The sequence below is a fragment of the Brassica oleracea genome, chromosome C1 (genome assembly GCF_000695525.1).
Source record: "Brassica oleracea var. oleracea cultivar TO1000 chromosome C1, BOL, whole genome shotgun sequence".
Taxonomy (NCBI): domain Eukaryota; kingdom Viridiplantae; phylum Streptophyta; class Magnoliopsida; order Brassicales; family Brassicaceae; genus Brassica; species Brassica oleracea.
The window spans coordinates 35,163,350-35,183,304 of NC_027748.1; the positions used below are offsets into that span (position 1 = coordinate 35,163,350).

Consider the following 19,955-nt stretch of genomic DNA (forward strand, 5'->3'; position numbering starts at 1 on the left):
GTAAAAATTAGAAAAAATGAAGAAGATTCTCAATTTTTTTATTTCATACTATGAATTTATTTTACCAAACTCGAAAATATATTAATATATAATAATAATTAATAATAAAGTAAAATATATAAAACAAATCATTATACATTAATAATATCGAATAAGAAACATAACGAATAACATTATAGATTTACACAATATATAACACTAAAATGTAAATATATTTTAAAGTTTTGCGATGATATCCGTTATACATTTATAAAATGAAAATCTACCCGCACATCCGTGCGGGTGAAAAATCTAGTTGGAATTGAAGAGGAAGTTACAAAATATCAATATTATTAATTAAGTGTTAATTTTTATTTTTTCTGACGTCAATTAAATGTTAATTATATGTAAATAAACTGCAGTTTGTATATTTTGTTGTATATAATAGGCTGGTCAAAAATGAATAGATGCAACAATTTTGTTAAGTAGATTTTTAGAATGTTTTTCTTTTGATAGTATAGATAAATGATTTTTTTTTAATTTGTGTGGCACACAGTGTCGGTCTAACGTATACACTGTCTTAAACTATTTTTAATTTATGCATTTTGATAATTTTTTTCTAAAATTTTAAAATAATAATATAAAATTAACTTAAATTTGCATAAAACAATCAAACTTATTAATTATTTATAAAATAATAAATATAAAATGAAAATTTAATGTTTTTCTTACAAAATCATTCATTACTAAATTTTTGTAATAAAAAATTTTAATCATAAGTTTTGTCATCTAATAACACAATCAACCTACCGTACTTAATTAGCTATCTGCAGCAATTTAAAAAAAAATATGTATATATTCTTTCAACTGTGGTGACTGGCTTAAGAATAGTCAATAATATGTGATATACAATTTATATATTTTGATAACAGTTCTCCATTTTTCAAAAGAAATTTTTTTTTCTCTTATAACTTTCTTTTGATATTGATTTTCGTAAAATCTTTAGTTTTATAAATAAATTATCATCAATTATATATGAATGCATATCATAATTTAAAGAAGTTTTCATATTCAAATATGATACCTCAAAGTATTGTACCTAAAAATGTATAACCAATATTATTTTAATTTAAAACTTTATCTATTTTATTTATCTATAAAGATTGATAGAAATAAATTTAAAATGTATTTTTGAACTTTTTTTACAACAGTTCGAATTTAAAAAATGTATAATTAGAAAACTTTTAAAAAAAATTATTTTAAAAATAATAATAATTTATTATATATATATAAATCAAGGGCATAAAAATGTTTTTTTTCTTTTAATGAAATATATATTTATAAAAATGTATCTTTAACGAAGATAAACATGAATAATGGTAGCAACAATGCGGTAAACGCGAGAATTATCTTTGTTTTAAATCAGGTGACACTTAGATGGCTTGCCCTTTGGACTGTTCTAGTGGCACATAAGTTAATCATTTAAAACATTATTAAAATGTTGTTGTCACTGATGATGAAATGATTCATGAGAACTTTCCCACTAGTTTCAATGGAAGACAAGATTAAGAACTTCCTAAACCGAGCATGTGCCGTAAAAAGACTAGTTGAATGCAAAAAGTCAACATTTTAAAAGTCAAAATAATCGGTCTGAGAAACCAAATAATTTTTCCCTTTTTTTTTTGTTTATAAATGTTTTGGTCAATACTAGCTCGTCGTCGACAAAGATTCATTTCGATTCCCAAACCACACAAGAAGAACACAAATTAGCTCGAAAGAAACAAACTCTTTTGAGAAAATAATGGATCCGTCGGAGTCTTTCGCCGGCGGCAATCCTTCCGACCAACAGAACCAGAAACGTCAGCTTCAGATCTGTGGTCCTCGTCCCTCACCTCTCAGCGTCAACAAAGACTCTCACAAGATCAAGAAACCTCCTAAACACCCTGCTCCTCCGCCTCAGCATCGCGACCAAGCTCCGCTCTACGCTGCTCGAGAGCCGGTGGTCATCTACGCCGTCTCGCCGAAAGTCGTCCACACCACAGCCTCGGATTTCATGAACGTCGTCCAGCGTCTCACCGGCATCTCATCCGCCGTCTTCCTCGAATCCGGTAACGGCGGAGATGTATCTCCGGCGGCGAGACTCGCCGCGACCGAGAATGCAAGCCCGAGAGGAGGAAAAGAACCGGTGATGGCGGCTAAAGATGAGACGGTGGAAATCGCGACGGCTATGGAAGAAGCAGCCGAGTTGAGCGGCTATGCGCCGGGGATACTCTCCCCTTCTCCGGCTATGTTACCGACAGCTTCTGCCGGAATATTCTCGCAGATGACTACTCACCAAGGTGGGATGTTCTCGCCGGGATTGTTTTCGCCGGCGGGGTTAATGAGCCCGTTTGGTTTTGCTAGCTTGGTTGCTTCTCCAACGTTTGCTGATTTGTTCAGTCATATTTGGGATTAGTTTTTGACACTCTTGACAGTGAAGACTAGAATAGCAAGTTCAGAACTTAGGAATGGATTTTTATAATCAGCAGAGGCCACTACACCCAGCCCAGGTGGATCCACGAAATATATTTCCTCCTCCAACAACAATCGCAACCTATGAAGATCAAGACAGAGCATCATCCTTTCAGTATACATGTCTAAAGCATAAAAAAAATCTCCGCCTCATGTTTCTTGTAAGTTTGAACTATATAATACAGTGTGTAACCTCTACACAAGCAATCAAATATATACTTCCATTTTATCATATGCTTTGTCAATCATCGCGTATAGGAGACAGCTCAAATCTTAATGCCTAAGCACTAAAAACTACTAACTGAATCCATAGTTACAGTAACCAAATCACAAATAGAACAAAAAAAGTGTTGGAGAATAACCTCAATGCCAAGGCGAGTCACTGCTGCAACCTCCCTTGCAGTAGACATTTAAGTGGTGGTTCCGATGCTCCATCGAAGGAAGCCATTCCAGGGAACGATGGCTGATAGAAGAAGAGGTTGAAATTGGGGAGTAAGAAGTGAGGGGCAAGGGAGTCGCCATTGAGTGTTAATGCTCCAAGAATCACAAGCTTAGCAGAGACTGCGACAGTACGTGAAGCTCTTATGGGTAATCAGTGGTGGTTGAGCTCATCGGGATCAAGAAACCCTATTATCTCTTTCTTAAGAGACTCTTTGCCGGATCCGGCAGATATTATCAACTTTGAAGTGGATGATCGCTATCTTTGGCAAATTGGAGGGAATGCTCCTAAAGATAGCTACTCTTCCTCAGCCATGTGGAATTACTTGTATAATCAGTCTCCGGCAGTACCTTGGTACAGGTCAGTGTGGTTTACAGGTATGATTCCTAAGCATGCTTTTATCTTGTGGCTAGCAGCTCTTGATAGACTGTCAACTAGAGACAGAATGAGACGTTGGGGGGGTTTCTGTATCTCCTTTATGTATTCTCTGTGGCAGCAGCAATGAGTGTAGGCAACATATCTTCTTCGACTGTCCTTATAGTAAGGAGGTCTGGTCTTTCTTCTACTCTAGACTCCATCTTTCTCCTCCTCCATTGTTTGAAGAAGGACTCAGGTGGATCAGAAGTCCCACTCAGGACAACAATGTCAATCTTATTCTACGGCTGTCGTATCAAGCTTCCGTCTATATGATATGGAAGGAGAGGAACTTTAGGATTCATTCACAGGTTTCACGACCTCCTGCTCCTCTTATTGCTGAGATTCAACGTCTGATTCGCGCCAAATTGGACTCTTTGTCAAGGGCACGGTGAAATCTACCTTCGACTGTTACCTTTCTTTCTACTTGGTTCTCTTTCTTTTAGTAGCTAGCAATAGAGTAGTTCTCCTTTGTAATGCTTGAGAATAAAAGGAATAAAGGTAAATTAGAAAGAAAATAATAATAATAATAATAAAAAGGTCTGGTTATGTAATTTGAACTGATTGATTATTTGTCCTTCTCCCGCTTGAACAATGTTTGATGAAATTAAATCAAACATAAACTATAACACAAGGCATATTCTGAGCACCACCGACAACCTTGTCATCCATTGTATTTTTAGTCCTTAAAATATGTCCGATAGCAAAGTTTAGGAAGAATTTTTTTTCATGTGAATAGTGAAAGCTATTTATTGATGTCATTTTGCCAATTAAGAATAGTATAAGAATAGTAAGTTGTAAACACCATTTCCGGTCCTCATGCACTTCATCACCTAAATTAGAATTTCATATTTTACAAGTAAAATTGATAGACTTATATAGATATCCATGGCACCTATTATATTTTTCTGATAGACCCATTTCTACTGTAAAACCATAATTATCCTATTAAAATATCATGTTTTACATGCTCCATCAATATAGCACCGATTGGTAACTCTAAAATTAGACTTACGTAACATAATGTAGAAATTTCTTTTCCGCATCTTGTGAATCCTTAATCTGTGTTTCAGTCCGTAACGCTTCCTCAATTTTTGATACACGAAGATCTTCTATGGATTTCCATTTTTATTTTATAGTTATGTTAAGAAACAAAAAACCAACCTAGTGGAGTTGGTCTAGAAGTACTTAAGGGAGAAAAACCAAATACATTACCCGTGAAAAATTGGCCACCGGAAATTTACATGATCGGCACACCGGGATCCACAGATTAGTCGGCCCCAGTAAGCGGGGATTGGAAACAATCTAACAATACTAAAAAAGAGATATGCTCAATGGAGAAAGTGTCCACCTAGGATAAAAAAATCAACCAATAGAAATGTTCTTTTTTGCCACGTCAGGCCGGCTAACGTCGAAACTCGAAATAGATTAAATACCGTATTTTTTAATTCCCGTCAAAACCCAAAAAAGCCCAGAAAACATATTCATATTTCTTTCTACATCTACGACGATCTATCTTTTCATCTTCCTCTTCCCCATTATCACCAAAAAACCTAAAGCCATTAAGAAACTTCTCGTTATGATGACCACCGTCGTCTACATTAACCCGTCAAAACCATTAATTAACACTTGAATGGGTACAACTCTTCATATTCCCTCTAGCTCACCATTATAATATCCTCACCGCTTTCATTGCTCGCCTATTACATCCACCACCTAAACACATTCCACCGCTTGGCTTCAACAACCTCCGCCTAACCCTTTGATTGATGAACAGGTACACCAAAGTTTTATATTCCCATGTTTTAGTCTGTCAATTCATGTATACTCACTAATCTCAGACATGGACAAGGGCACTGTCATACAGAAGTTTAGAAGGTTCCCATCAGCTGAAGCCACAAATGAAGAAAGCCATGATGTTTTGATTGTGAGGAGGGTGAAGAAGAGGAGTATCCAGGTGGTGCCATAGGATGCGGCTATGGTGATTAGTTCATCGTCTTTCCCGTGAAGATTGGAGAAAAATGTAAAAACAAGACATGGATCTTAGTTCGTTGCTATGTATAAACAAACGGTAATGATTACACTACTAATATATGGGTTTTTCATCTGCAATTAATTATGCTCCATATTTAAGTTCAAATACTATCTAAACTACGTTCTGCTTTTCAGGAAACCTTAAGACTTTCACTTTTTCAAACAAGTAGTTACAACACAACATATGTTGGTCTTACTCACTCTCATGTGAATACCAGTTCCTCTCTTGCGAATGCAATTAAACAGATAAATATGAATCTTGGTTTAGGTCTTATCCACTGATCATCATGCTTTGAAATAATTGAATATATTGATATTGGGTTTAGATAGATCTGGCACAACATAACAGGTTTGATAGTTTATCTTCTTATTGTCTTGAGGACTCTTTGGTAGCTCAGTTTATAGACATGAAGATTTCTGGAAACATGATTAGGAACCTTTAGGCTTTCAAGGGGAGATTTCAAATCGAGAGTTCTCTCAGACTTTCTTGTAAGTGTAAACCTTGAACACTGTTTCCAGGCTCAGTGTTTATGTTTACTCAGTTTATAGACATGAAGATTTATGGAAATATGATTAGGAACCTTTAGGCTTTCAAGGGAAGATTTCAAATCGAGGAGTACAATCTCTGCTACTAGAGATACTAAGCTTTCTTGTAAGTGTAAACCTTGAACACTGTTTCCAGGCTCAGTGTTTATGTTTTCTGCTCCAGGTTTCTAAAAAAACGGTGAAGGCTGTGATCGGGTCAGGTGGACAGAGATGGGAAACAAAACATTTCAAGCTCACACATTTCGAAGAGGTAAGATTTCAATCCTTTATCACAAACCGCTGGCGCATTGGTTCCACTTAGATTCTGGGTAAAGTGATTGCTTTTGTCATCAGTGTTTTACAAGTCACCACTACACTCACTGAGTTACTATTTAAATCATTTGGTTAGTAAACCCCTATTGGTTGAATGTGTTGCACAGATCCAGAAGTCGTGGATTCACAGTGTTGTCTACATGTTCTTACTCTGATGAAGAGTGAAAAACAATAAAGAAGAGTGCCATGTCTGAAAATTGGAGGTGGAATAAAAACTCACTTGGTTGCTTTTGGTTTTCTTCGTTGTCCCTTTTTACTAAGAAACTATTGTACAATTTGTGATTTCACATTCGTTTTATGCCAAGTGAGTGTGTATGAAGATTTGCTAATAAGAATATCTCCGATTTGTTATCTATGGTTATCAGTATTGTAAACTCTTGCAGGCCTTTTATTATATTTGAGAAACAATTAACTTAAATTTTGTAAATAATTAATATTACCTTAAGAAATTTCATAGATTTATATCTGTTTCTGTTTTCAAAAAAAAAAATTATGCTTTTTAATTATACTTTTTTTTTTAAATTGTGCTAATCTTCTATAAAGCTACCATGAAGCATTATAAAGGATTAGTTCTTTAGAAAGGACACACGAAGAAAAGTATATTGATGAGATAAATAGGAAATATGTTAACATATCACTTGGTTCATGTTTCCCAAAAACAAAAAAAAACAGCCAAAACTCTTTAAATCCATTGTTATAAAATCATGATATTTTATTAATTTATACGAAAATTTAGTTTAATTAAATATTTTCACATTTATTTACTTCTAAATATGTTTTACGTCAAATACTAATAATAATATTTGATTTCATATATTTAGTTATTAATCGAATTATATATATATATTAGAATGTAGATATGTTTTAGATGTAGCATTAAACTATTAAACTATTAAACTAACACTAAAATATTAAAAGTTGATGATAGAGCTCATTGAAAAGAAAACAAACAATAGAATTTCTTATACGTATAAATTTTATATTCATAACTATTTACTTATCATTTTAATAGAATTATAGAAATATATTTCTACATGATTTCTTAGTTAATTGCTACCTTATTATTATACTAAATTACGTTCTATTTTGAATAAATTTATTAATTTACAGTGTTTATTAATTTATTAAGTTTATAATGTAAATTATGTTTTGCGTTTTTTATTGTCTGAACCTCTCGATTAAGAATAAAAAAGTTTTTTTTTTGTTGATGGGTGATGGACTGGATATTTCATAAAAATGGTGTGTATGCAGAGTAAGTTTATGTGAACGGAAAAAATACATTTTACTTGCTATTTTCCAAAATTGGTGTAAAATCAGATATTTACATAAATAGGTGAATACGCTTTTGCAATATGAATGAGATTTGTTTCTGATTTATTTTAGTTGTGGTCAGGGGCGGACGCACTAACAACGGTACAAGGTCACGTGCCCCTACTGATTTTTATTTTTTTCTTAAGTAACATAAATTAATTTGATGAACTATTGTTAGTTTACTGAATAAAATTGAAAATGTGCTCCCATCAAATTTTTTTTTACTGTTTCTAATATTGTGCCCCGATTAGAAACGTTTCTAAATCCGTCCCTGGTTGTGGTTTATAGGCTGTTGGCAGTTTGACTTTGACAATGTAAATATTGTTAAGTGCATTATTGGAAAACATTTTCTTCTCATGCATGTATTTGTGACGAAATATCGATTCTTTCCGACAAAAATCAAGTATTAGACGAAACAGCAAAAAAAAAAACAACAAACTAAGTCTTCTTCACTTTTTATTTTATATAATGGAAATAGATTTAACAAAAACTTTAACTCCGTGATTTGGTGAAAAAATAAACTATAATTATTTATTTATACAATAATTTGTTTTTTTAAAGGTAGAGATGAAACAAAAAAAGTAAGAGAAAGATTTAATTAAAGGCTCATTCCGTTGACAAAAAAAAAAGCTCATTCCGCTTCTTAAGAACAAGAGTTTAATCTACGATGTATGCAAATGTTTTCTAATTTAAAAATATAATCTAAGTGAAGATTTTGTTGTAAATATTTAAAAATTTAGCAAAATATAATCAAGATGAAAAAATTATAATTTTTAATATTTAGTAGTTATGTGGTTTCTCTGAACTCGAAAATGCAACAATTCTAGAAATATTCATATTTTTTTTTGTTAAAATATCTATAATATAAAAAATATTTTTTCGATCTGCAATAAAATTTTAAAACTGTCATTAAAATTCTTTTAATATATAAAAAATATTAATATATATTAGTACGCATATCTTTATTTTAGATTTATGATTGTACACACATTTTACTATATATTTTAAGAATATTTTAATTCAAAAACAATTGTTAGGTCATGACCATTATAAGATAAAAGTATATGTAATAGTCAAACAAAAAAATCCGAATATGTCTTTCCTCTTATACTATATCTTATACACTAGATAGTTTATAAACACAGGAAGATTTTATAATATTTGATTTTAACATAGCAAAATTATTACTAAAATTTAAATAGAAATTATCCGCGTGCAGCGCGGAAGACGATCTAGTGGTTAATAAAAAAAGAAACAAAAAAACCAAAGGATTCATCATATATTTAATGTTATCGTACAATCAAAAAAATTTATTTGAAATGACTTAAAATTACATCCCCTTTTATTATTTGAGGATCATTATAGAGAACTAACCTTTAATTCATGTATTATTATCGAAATTGTCATTTTCTACGTGGCAGCACCACAAGCTTTCTCACACACTATATTCAAAAACCCTTTGTTAACTAGACTAATTACAAAAATTACCATTGATCATTAGATTATAACTTGACTAATACACTATAAGCTTCTTCATTATTGACTAACAAAATGACACGTCAACGTTTAATGATTAGTCATTATTATTTTCCCATACTTACAAAGGCAATTATATATGAGATTACGATTTTGTGATCTGTTCACATACACGTGAAGAGGATTGTAACGATTTATACACTAAACCCTAGATCGAAAAAACATTTGTTCTAGACAGGCCCGGTCCTATGTAGTATCTTCACAATGTTAGCAGAAGTCTAACATATGTTCATCTCGCGCAATGTCTTTATAAATTATACTTCTTATAGTTAAATAGATTGAGACAAAATATTGTTTTGTCTTTTTCAAGTATTCATCATATAGCATTTTATATATAGTTAGACATTATATATAAAAACGCAATCTAAGTATAATATCTAACTATAGTGTCTACAAATTAAATGTCTAACTATAATGTCATCATGATGGTCCATCAAATAGCAAATAATAAAAAACCCTAAATCTATTAAAGGACATATATAGAAATTCCTGACCCTATAAAATTTAAACTTATCGTAATCAATATTAAAATACAAATTCAAATCTGGGTGATATTTAACATAATTGTTAAAAGGAAACTTCTAATAACTTTGATATATTTTTAATTTACGATTTTGGTAACGGTTAATTATTTTGGTAACGGTTAATTATTTTGGTAACCTTAATTATTGGTCAATAATCTGCTCCGCCAATAATTTTGATAACTTTTTGGTAATAATAGGAAGTCGATTATATATGGTTACAAAATTTTATCAAATACTTGACTGTTGTATATAATGAAGTTAGATTATGGATTCAAATTATTTGAATCAATTAATAAAAGTGCTTTTATTCATTTTCTTCAATTTTGTCATATAAAAAAAAGGTTGATTATAGTGTCTACAAAATTAAGGTAAGTTTTAGTATATAATTGGAACACAAGTTATGTGAAATTAAATAGGTAATATTATATTTAATTACAACGATTTGATTGTGTTTCATTAACCCTGCACGGGTTTGACTTTTTAATATAAATATATGTTGTCTACAATTCATCGAATCACACCACCCTTCTTCTCGACTCCCTATTTATCAAAACATTCTCTCAAGCAAACTCATGGCTTAACTCCGTATGCTCCTGATGTAGACCAGTGCTTATCTTTCCAAATCTCATTTAAATATATTATTGACTTTAACCTTTTTTTTTGTCATCGACTTATACATACTCATATGGACTTATATTATTGACTATAACAATACTATAAACATTTTAGTTTTCGTTTAAAAATTGAGAAGCACAAACTGGAAAACAAGCATAATTATAAATATGCAATGATCGGTGCTTTTCCTATTTTTGGTTATCGGTTTTGTTAATTAGTATGCATATATACAAACCTGTTAAATATTTTGTATGATCTACAATTTTGCAGAAAGGTCTTCCCAGTTTATTATTTTTTCTACGCTGTTGTTATGGCTTTTGTATGCCGTACTATATACATGTTCATTATGTTTACTTATATGATTACATGATTTTAAAATATATCATGCATGACCTACTAACCTTCTTATAACAAAGCATATCATATATTTATCATCAATTGTCCGGACGAGATAGTCCAAGTGGCAGGACGGGCCTGTGGTGGCAACCACCATCCGGGTTCGATTCCCTCCCCATGCGAAAACTATTCTGCCTCTTCTGGACACCAAAGCGGTACTGGGTTCGATCCAGCCCAGGTATAGCCCTCCCGGGTGAAGTGGACCGCTGCCTGACCGGGCCCAGGGGAATGACCCGTGAAGCGGGGAACCCCTGGATTATCAAAAAAAAAAAAAAAAAATTCATCCCAAATACTGAACATTGCCACAGACTGTATATAGGTTGTACTTTATTTTCGTACACATATAGTTATAATCAAGATTTTTCTTTCCTGAAGCCCTTTAATATATCTTCCCTGGAAAAAAATTCATAGATAACTACAAAAGGAATCAAGATTTTAAACAGATTCACTAATTAGAGAGCAAGTTACCAAATTTCTTCAATCAAGTTAATATCGAGACTCATTCGTATAGTATATTAGGTTTTTATGATGTTTTGAAATCAATGGTTTTTGGTATACATATTTAGTCCCAAGGTTTATTAGTTGTCTTTACGGCAACTATCCTTAAATTATACAATTAAGAAATCAGTATTATTGCAGAATCAAAAATATTTAAATAATATTATTCGTTTAATGCATTAGGTGTGAATGTAGAATTTATAAAAGGGAATTCGGTGAAACCCGATTATCCCCTATATATTAAAAGAGAAGCATTACAACATTTGAACTAGTCATGTGTCATCATCATATTGAGTTTTAGAATCTTTAGAGAAATAAGTTGCTTCATCTAAATATATAATAAGCTTTTTATTAAAGTAACCATAAATTCATTATTAATATTTTTCATTTTTTTCTTAAATAAAAATTACGGATTGCCTGATGTGGCTAACGTATATATGAAAATTAATGATTTTGAATAATAAAGATTTGATAAAATTAGTGTATTCGCTATCATATTTTTTAAATTTTAAATAAATAAAATTAATTAAACAACTACATTAACTATATAATAAAAATTAGAATTTTTTGTATATATTATATTTTGATTTTTTAAAAACGATTATATATTACTAAAACTGTTAAAAGTCTAACATTCAAATTTTATGATCCATGATTTAAATTTTTTGTTATGATAAAATAAAAATGATTACAAATCATATAAATAAGAAGTCTCATTTAATAAATTAAGTGTAAAAGAAATATATATATCGTTAAATTAAACTATATCACATATAAAATACATAAATATTTTAATTTCAAAATTTTCTTTGAACATTCTTTTTTGGTAAAAGCTTTGAAAAAATATTGACAACTTAATATTTAAATTTTAAACTTATCCTTAAATATTTTAAAATTTTATAAATTACTAAGACTATTAATCACACAATGAAAATTTTGTTATTAGTGATTTAAAGTTTTTTTTTTTGATGAAATTTCAAATCTATTGGACTATCATAAGAATGAAGGTTATTTACAATCTATCTCCAACCTAAGGAAACACATTTTAAGTTCCTAAGCACTATATCATATGAAAGAACCACCTTTGAAGCATTCCTGCAAACTTGTGATTATGTGTATATTTAAGTGAAAAAACCTTGGTCCTCACTTCTTTTTCAACCCTTCTCTTCATTTGCTCTACCGGTGTCCGAGGTTGCTGACGCCTCCTTCCATTTCTCTCTCTCCAAATGTGATAAATGGTAGTCTGGAACAGCAATTTTGCCAACACTGAATCCATGCTTTGGTGCATACCAATCAAATGCTGAATTGTCCAGTGCCAATCTGGATTAATCCCCCAACCCATGAGACCTTTGGCCAAAGATTCCCAGACTGTATAAGAATAAGGGCAAGCAAAAAATAAGTGATCCCTGGTTTCATCTCTCTCTCCACACAGCTCACATCCTTGTACTACTCCCCATTGCCTCATCCTATTTCCAGTTGATAACCGATCCTTCATAGCAAGCCAAGTGATGAAAGCATACCTTGGAACTCCCTGAGCAAACCAAACTACTCTACTCCATTGTTCTCTATCCTTCTTCGCCCTAATCAGGTTCCAAGTTGTAATGGATGTAAATTTTCCCGATAGTCATCCTCGTCATGCTTCCACTTCACTAAGTCCTTTCCCAAACTAGACTGAGGAGGATTCGCTGAGACAATGTCTGCGTATAGCGCATGATATCGTCGACAACGAGACCCCCTAATTCTACAGCCGTTATGATTTGCTGCTTCGCTCACCATGGCATGTTGAAGTACTCCGAGATAAGTGGTTCATGTTGCTCCCGTGATATCAATAAGACGACCCCTATCCAACCAATTATCAAACCATAAATGTGTTGTAGCTCCATCTCTCACTTCACACCGAAAGAAACTGTATGCAAGAGGTCTCAACTTTAACAACTTCCGCCATATCCATGATCCCTTAGTGTCGTCCTGAACGTCCCAAAAAGAGGAATATTTCAGGAGATAGTGCTTCGTCCAGCATACCCAGAGCGACGTCGACTGCGTAAACATACGCCATATAAGTTTCAAAGCAAAAACCTTCCCTGAATCTCGCAGCTTCCGTATCCCTAATCCTCCTTCTTCTTTAGGATAGCAGATTTCTTCCCAACTAACCTTTGCCTTGTGGCATTGATTGGGAGTTCCAGACCAGAGAAAATTACTGCACATGCTTTCTATCGTATCCAGACATCTCGCAGGCAGAATATATACTGAACTCCAAAAATTCACCATACTAGAGATTACCGTCTTGATCAGTTGTAATCGCCCTGCATAAGATAGGGCCCTGGTTGACCAGCAAAGCATCCGTCTTCTGATCTTGTCAATCAAAGGTTCATAGTCACTGCTTGTTAGCGTTTTTGTCGTTAGAGGCATTCCCAAGTATCGTATAGGCAGTGTGACTACACTGATCCCCATCTCTATTGCCGCATCGAGAAGAGGTGAAAGATTGACTCCAGAAGCAAAAATCGAGGACTTCATGACATTAATGTGCAAACCAGATATCTTCGTAAACCTTCCCATGACACTCATGACCCCTGCAAGTGAGCTAGCAGTACCATCCGAGAACACCAATATGTCATCAGCAAAGCTAAGATGAGTGAGCTTGACCCCTGCACATTGCGGATGGTAATCATATTCCCTTGCCTCCGCTGCCTGATTGAGAAGTTTGGATAGAACATTGCTGAGAATGACATAAAGATAAGGAGATAGTGAACAGCCCTGTTTGATACCTCTAGCGCTAGTAAAGAAACCTTCTAGACTGCCATTAACTGAAACAGAAAAAGCAGCTGTAGAGATACAGAGTCCGATCCAATGTATAAACTGCGCTGGTAATCCCATGGCTTGGAGAACTGAGACAATGAACGACCATTTAACTGTATCAAAAGCCTTGGCTATATCAAACTTCACCACACATCGAGGCTTTCCTTTAGTTTTGTGATACCCATTTACAAGCTCCGAGGCCAGTAAAACATTTTCCAATAGAAGTCTCTCTTCAATGAAAGCACATTGATTAGCTTCGATAGCTTCCAGAAATATAGTCCTGAGTCTTGTGGCTAGGATCTTAGAAATAACCTTGTCACTACAAGAAAAATGAGTTTTGATAGTAGTAGAGGATAACATTTTTTCACTTTCTGCTATGGTTGACATACCTGTTAGTTTTAGATAGCGTTTGTATTTTTGGAAACACTATGATAGAGCGGCATAATTGGAAACGCTGTGATAGCACATGGTTTTATATGTAAAACTTATGTTTAATAGCAAAACACATTTAAAAACGTTATGTTTGGTATTTTTAATCCCTAAACCCTAAACAAGTTTTTAAACTCTAAACACAAACTTTTAAACTCTACTATTTTAACATCATATCTTAAATTAAACTTCAATTCTTAAATATAAACTTAAAATTAATATTTTTCAAAAATTCATCTCAAGTCTAAATCAATACCCTAAACCTCTAACCCTCAAACCATATACATAATCCCTTATTTTAAACTCCAAACTTCAAATCTAATCTTTTCAAACTTAATACATCAAATATCATGGTTACAAATCATAACACTTATTAAATTTATTTACATATATACTTTACACTAATTATATATAAATCTTAAATTTATTTACATTTGTACTATACATACCTTAAACTCTAACAAAAAAAAAATCTGATTAGCTAGTCATTTTCGTCTATTAGATTGGATTCAATCCAATGGACAAGATCTTTCCCTTCTCATTTTATCAGTCTTATTTCTCATTGGATGATAAATGTTGGCGAGGATAACCAACTTTTAATCTCTACCATTGATAAAATCTTATCCAATGGTGAGGATATCAAGAGTTTTTCTCTCTATCTCTCCCATCTCTCACATTCTCCATCTCTCTCGACCTCTGTATCTCTCAATCCCAGTCGCCATGTCTGTCAAACTCTATGTCTCTCAATCTCTCTCAATCGCCATCTCTCGTAACCTCTATGTCTCCAAAGTATCCATGTTTTCCATTCTTCAATTCCATATGTTTAATTGCTTTCTACAGCGACCCTGAAACATGGATTCAAGTTTGGTTGAAACGTTTTGTTGTTGTTTAGGGAGAAGAAGTAGTGGATAACGAAGGAGTGGAGTCGGATGGGGACTAGCTACGCCGGATTCTGTAGGCGGAGGAAGACGGTGGGACGATGACATGGTAAAGAGAAATGGTGGTGTGAGAAGATGATGAAACGGGAAAGAGAAGTGGTGGGGGATGGAGGAGGACAGCAGATGGCGTAGCTAACAGCGTGGTTTGAAGCGTCGATGCGAAGGAGTTTGTGATGGTGGTTGATAGATCCGGTGAAGGAGGTGGCTGGTGTAAACAAACAGACGAGGCGGAGGCGGAGAGGTGGAGGCACGAAGAGTTAGGTTTCTTTTTAGGTTTAGCTTTTAAGGTTTATTTTTTGGGTTTACATTTAAACCAATTTTGATTTATTTTTATATGTGAACCAGTTTTAATTATGAATAATTTGTAATTCAATTTCATTTATAATTTAATTTTAATATATATATCAGTTTTAATTAAATTGCAATTTCAATGATGTATAAAAAAATAAATATTTTTATTGTATTTTTATTTTTAACCATGTCAATAATAACAAAAAATACGCTATTAAAGAATATTTAATTGCATACAAACAAACGCTATAGTATATGACAATAAGATAGCAACGCGAAAAACCGTTATCTAATGTGCCTGAGCTATTATGACGGGCGATGATACAGCGCTTCAAAAACCGCTATCGTATCCATAGATAGCGTTATTCGACCGCTAAGAAAAGCATTTTTTCTTGTAGTGTGTAGAGTAAATTACAGCAGGAAATGGGTCTGTAGTCCTTCATTGTGAGAGCATCTTCTGTCTTTGGGACCAAGGCTAGAATAGTGGCATTAATTATTTTCGTCATAAATCCATAGAGAAAAAAGGATTGGATAGCAGCAGTAAACTCTCTTCCCATTACTGGCCAGGCTGCAATAAAGAATTCCTTAGTGTAGCCATCAGGTCCGGAGACTATATCATTAGGTAAAGCTTGTACAGCTTTCACAATTTCATGAGCAGTGACTGGTCCAACAAGGCCTGAAGCAGTTTCTGTCGAACATCGGTAAGTAAGCAGGCTCCGAAAGTAATCTACTGAGATATCGACAGTAGTGGGATCCTGGGTTTGCAGAAAAGTCTGGAAATGAGCGACGGCCTCCCGCTTAATATCAGACTGAGACGTAAGAACAACTCCCTGAGCATTGACCAAACTTCTGATCATATTTCTAGCTGCTCGGGCCTGTGCTATTCTGTGAAAGTATTTCGTATTTTGATCTCCTGCTTGAAGCCATCTTACACAAGATTTTTGCCTGTAAAATTTCTCTTCAATGCGAGCCAAATGGTTCCACTTCTCTGAAGCAGCTGCTGCTCTCGCAAAGGTCTCTGGTCCCGGGTCAAGAAGTGCCTGATTTTGACATTCACAAAGTTCCTCATAAGCTTGCTTTGTTCTGTTTGGGAGATCTCCATAATGAGTTCTATTCAGCAATCGCAGAGCCTCCTTAAGAGCCTTCAACTTTTTGTGAAAGCTAGATAAAGCTACACGAGAGTGATAAATAGTATCTGAGCAATTCCAAGCTTCTGCTACTGTTTGTAGAAAATCCGGATTTAAAGTTTTTGTTATAAAAATATACAAATGATCAAAAAATTTAATGAGTAGAAAACATCATTTAATATATATATATATATCAATATTAAAAATATTATATATATATATATATATACGTTAGTGTCATTTAAATTTAATTATATACCATATAAAATAGAAAAAGTGATTGTTTGGTTTAATGGAATTTATTTATGTTCACACCAATTTAATTATATATGTAATAGTTACTATATTTTAAATATTCAATATATATTTATTATTTTATAAATATGTAAAAAAAAAACATATAATACATAAAAATAGTATATATAATGTTAATTCCGTGCAAGACACGGATCTTAACCTAATTGTATTATTATATGCCATTGAAGATTAAAAGAATATATGAGAATTAACATCAGATCAACTTAGTACACATTCAGATCAATTAATATTTGTAAATAAGGAAGTACAAATATTATGTTTTTCAATTAGCCTCTACGCTTTTTTTATCTTTTGATTCTAAATACTAATTGTCAAATCGTGATTACCGTTATATATAGTACACTAGGATCGGCCTGCCCTACGGGCGGGATATAATTTACGTATGATGTATATGTCTATATTATTGTATATTTTCTTTGCATGTGTTTTATGTTAGGATTTGAAAAAATGTATAATAATGTTTATGGTTGTTAAGATGTTTGGGCATGGAGAAAATACGTTTTAGCTCTTATTGGTAGTGTCTTAGATTTGCTTTGGAACTAATATGTGTTAGTGTTGTTTGCTTTACAAAATGATCTGTGCGAGGAAATGATTACCACAGGTCAACCGCATGAAAAATTAGATGTGGTGTGAGTGAGGTTGTATGCTTTCGAATTAATATGTGTTAATTTTGTTTAATCCTTACATAATAGTAGAAAAGAATCAATAAGTTTTAAATAACTAAATAGGGGTAAACGGAACATTTAACATTTTTCTTAATTAGTGTGAAAAAATTAGAACGACATCTAATCTGAAAAAAGTTGAATATTATATAATACTGGTGTAGTTTTTTATGTGTGAGTACAGTTTCAATTAGAAAAAATGGCCGGCTAATATATATTATAACAACTCCGTGAGCTTTCATTTTGTGGTTGTTTAATTGTTTTGTTAAAATAATTTAGTTTAATGGCTAACTGTTAATATTTTTAATGGAGTTAATAAATAAAATACTTTTTTACAGTGATATTAAAAAACATAAGTATTATAAATATGTTAAATGAGAAGGAGAGAGATGACCTACGTTTCAGAGATTTGGAAGAAGCTCAGACGTTTCCAAGCGCCGCAAAAAGAAGGAGAGAGACGACTTATGTTTCTTTGCTTCATTAGATTTAGGGTTATCGAGGTTGGACCGACGGGCCGCATACATAATCAGAAAATAGTAGCCCAAAACACTATAGATATTCCCCTAACGATAAAAGCCCAATAAATTTTCAGATTAAATGAAGTGCTGCGTTTAATACAGCTGGGACACGTGTTGACATGTCAGGCATCGACTTTCCACGTGGCAAAGCAGGAGTGAGGCGAACATATTTTATATATATATAGATATTAAACCTATGCACATCACCTCGGTTAAAAGATCTCACAAAAAGTTTATACAAATTTTTGGCATGGGTAATCATACTATGTTGGCAGAATTGAGTCTTCTCAAACCTTTATTTCCAATTCGTGTTAAAGTTATCTGCAAGGGGAAGACAAAAGTTGGATCAAGGTTCCAGAAATCCGAACTAATAATAGGAGATGAGAAAGTGACTAACATCAGAGTAAACTAATTCTTAGTAAAGTAATTGAGTTCAAATATTTACATATCAGAGTAAACTAATTCTTAAAGCCAGTAGATATATTGATATATCAGTTCGTTTAGTGAATTTGGTAAGTAGGTATGTTTAGTTTAGCAAACTAATTCTTAATTATTTCTATCTATAGGATCACAAACCATCAATTCTGAAGACCCTTTTCGCGGCATTTTGGTTTTATCAGTTTTTTATTTGTTTCCTTATAATTTGTTTTTTCGTATTTTATTTTTCTATTACATATGTTTTTTTTTAAATTATAATCATAATTTTTATTATGAAAACAATAATCTTATTTCCTATGTTTTGTTTTGTCTTAAATTCATAATAAATTAATATAAGTTATTGCATACTATTATATATATTTTACATAAATATATTTAATTTACACATAACCAATTACACAAGTTTTTTCAAAAAAGAAACAATTAAGCTTACATTATATATACATGCACACTTCCGTTCGATATATATCATTAGATCCAATATTTGTGCCTATAATTTTAAAATTTCTAATATCTATAGATTAAAAAATCTCTTTTAGTCACTCACCCCGCGCCACTCACCCCGCGCAGGGCGCGAGTAATCACCTAGTACATATTTATTATTCAATTTTTTGATACATCTCAAAATGTATGATTTTAACATATGTTATATTTTATTAAAGTCTGCTATATAATCTATATTATTAAAAGAGAAGTACACATTTGAAAATGTTCTTACTTCATTAATTAAACTCCTTTTTTTTTTGCTTGTCTTTTTCAGTTGCATTTATGAAATATCCTAAAACGAATAAAACTGCCTAATTTATTACTTGTCTTTTCAGTTACATTAATGAAATATGATTAAATAAATTTAAACTTCCTATTTTATTGTTTGTCTTTTTCAGTTACCTTAATGAAATAAACTTAAAAAAATTTGGATATAATGTCATTTAATCAACCAAAAAAACTCATGGGTTATTCTTACGTGCATAATTTTAATAAAGAAGATTTTTAAAAACGTGCATCATTAGAATGTTACCTAAAACATGCAACACTAATATATAACATGCATCAATAAAACTAGAATTTGACTCACACAATTGTACGGATATTATTTTCAGTTGATTAAATTTAAAAATAATTATTTATTCAAAAAATATTTAAGAATGTCTATGTTTTTAAAAATTATATGGTATTATTTACTCATAACTCATTTGTCATTTGATAAATTGTTAGAAAGAAAATTTTAACATAATATAACTAAGTTGTCATTTGCAAAATTTATGGTTTTTATTTATATTTTTTATTATTTAATTATAATATTTTCATTTTATATTTGAAAGA

General features: G+C 32.1%; 2 protein-coding genes across 3 annotated transcripts; both read left to right on the top strand.

Moving 5' to 3' along the window:
- Nucleotides 1–1,680: 1,680 nt before the first annotated feature.
- Nucleotides 1,681–3,860, top strand: LOC106326738 (protein MKS1-like). Of its 2 annotated transcripts, XR_001267314.1 has the most exons (2): nt 1,681–2,651; nt 2,810–3,860. XR_001267314.1 is itself a non-coding variant. In XM_013764660.1 (1 exon), the coding sequence occupies exon 1, from the start codon at nt 1,781–1,783 to the stop codon at nt 2,432–2,434; it is 654 nt and encodes a 217-aa protein (XP_013620114.1). In that variant the 5' UTR covers nt 1,681–1,780; the 3' UTR covers nt 2,435–2,720. The 2 variants fall into 2 exon arrangements, 1 of the variants encoding a protein (XP_013620114.1); XM_013764660.1 differs by lacking the exon at nt 2,810–3,860 and having other exon boundaries at nt 1,681–2,720.
- Nucleotides 3,075–3,738, top strand: LOC106338424. The gene is made up of 2 exons (XM_013777406.1): nt 3,075–3,289; nt 3,426–3,738. Exons 1-2 carry the CDS (start codon nt 3,075–3,077, stop codon nt 3,736–3,738), a joined length of 528 nt encoding a protein of 175 aa, XP_013632860.1.
- Nucleotides 3,861–19,955: the final 16,095 nt, after the last annotated feature.

Excerpts from the sequence above, each read along its gene's own strand:
- LOC106338424 (XM_013777406.1), top strand. The coding sequence starts at position 3,075 with ATGGGTAATCAGTGGTGGTTGAGCTCATCGGGATCAAGAAACCCTATT. Across the intron at positions 3,290-3,425 it reads CCGGCAGTACCTTGGTACAG|CAGCAATGAGTGTAGGCAAC; the intron begins GTCAGTGTGGTT and ends TCTCTGTGGCAG.
- LOC106326738 (XM_013764660.1), top strand. The coding sequence starts at position 1,781 with ATGGATCCGTCGGAGTCTTTCGCCGGCGGCAATCCTTCCGACCAACAG.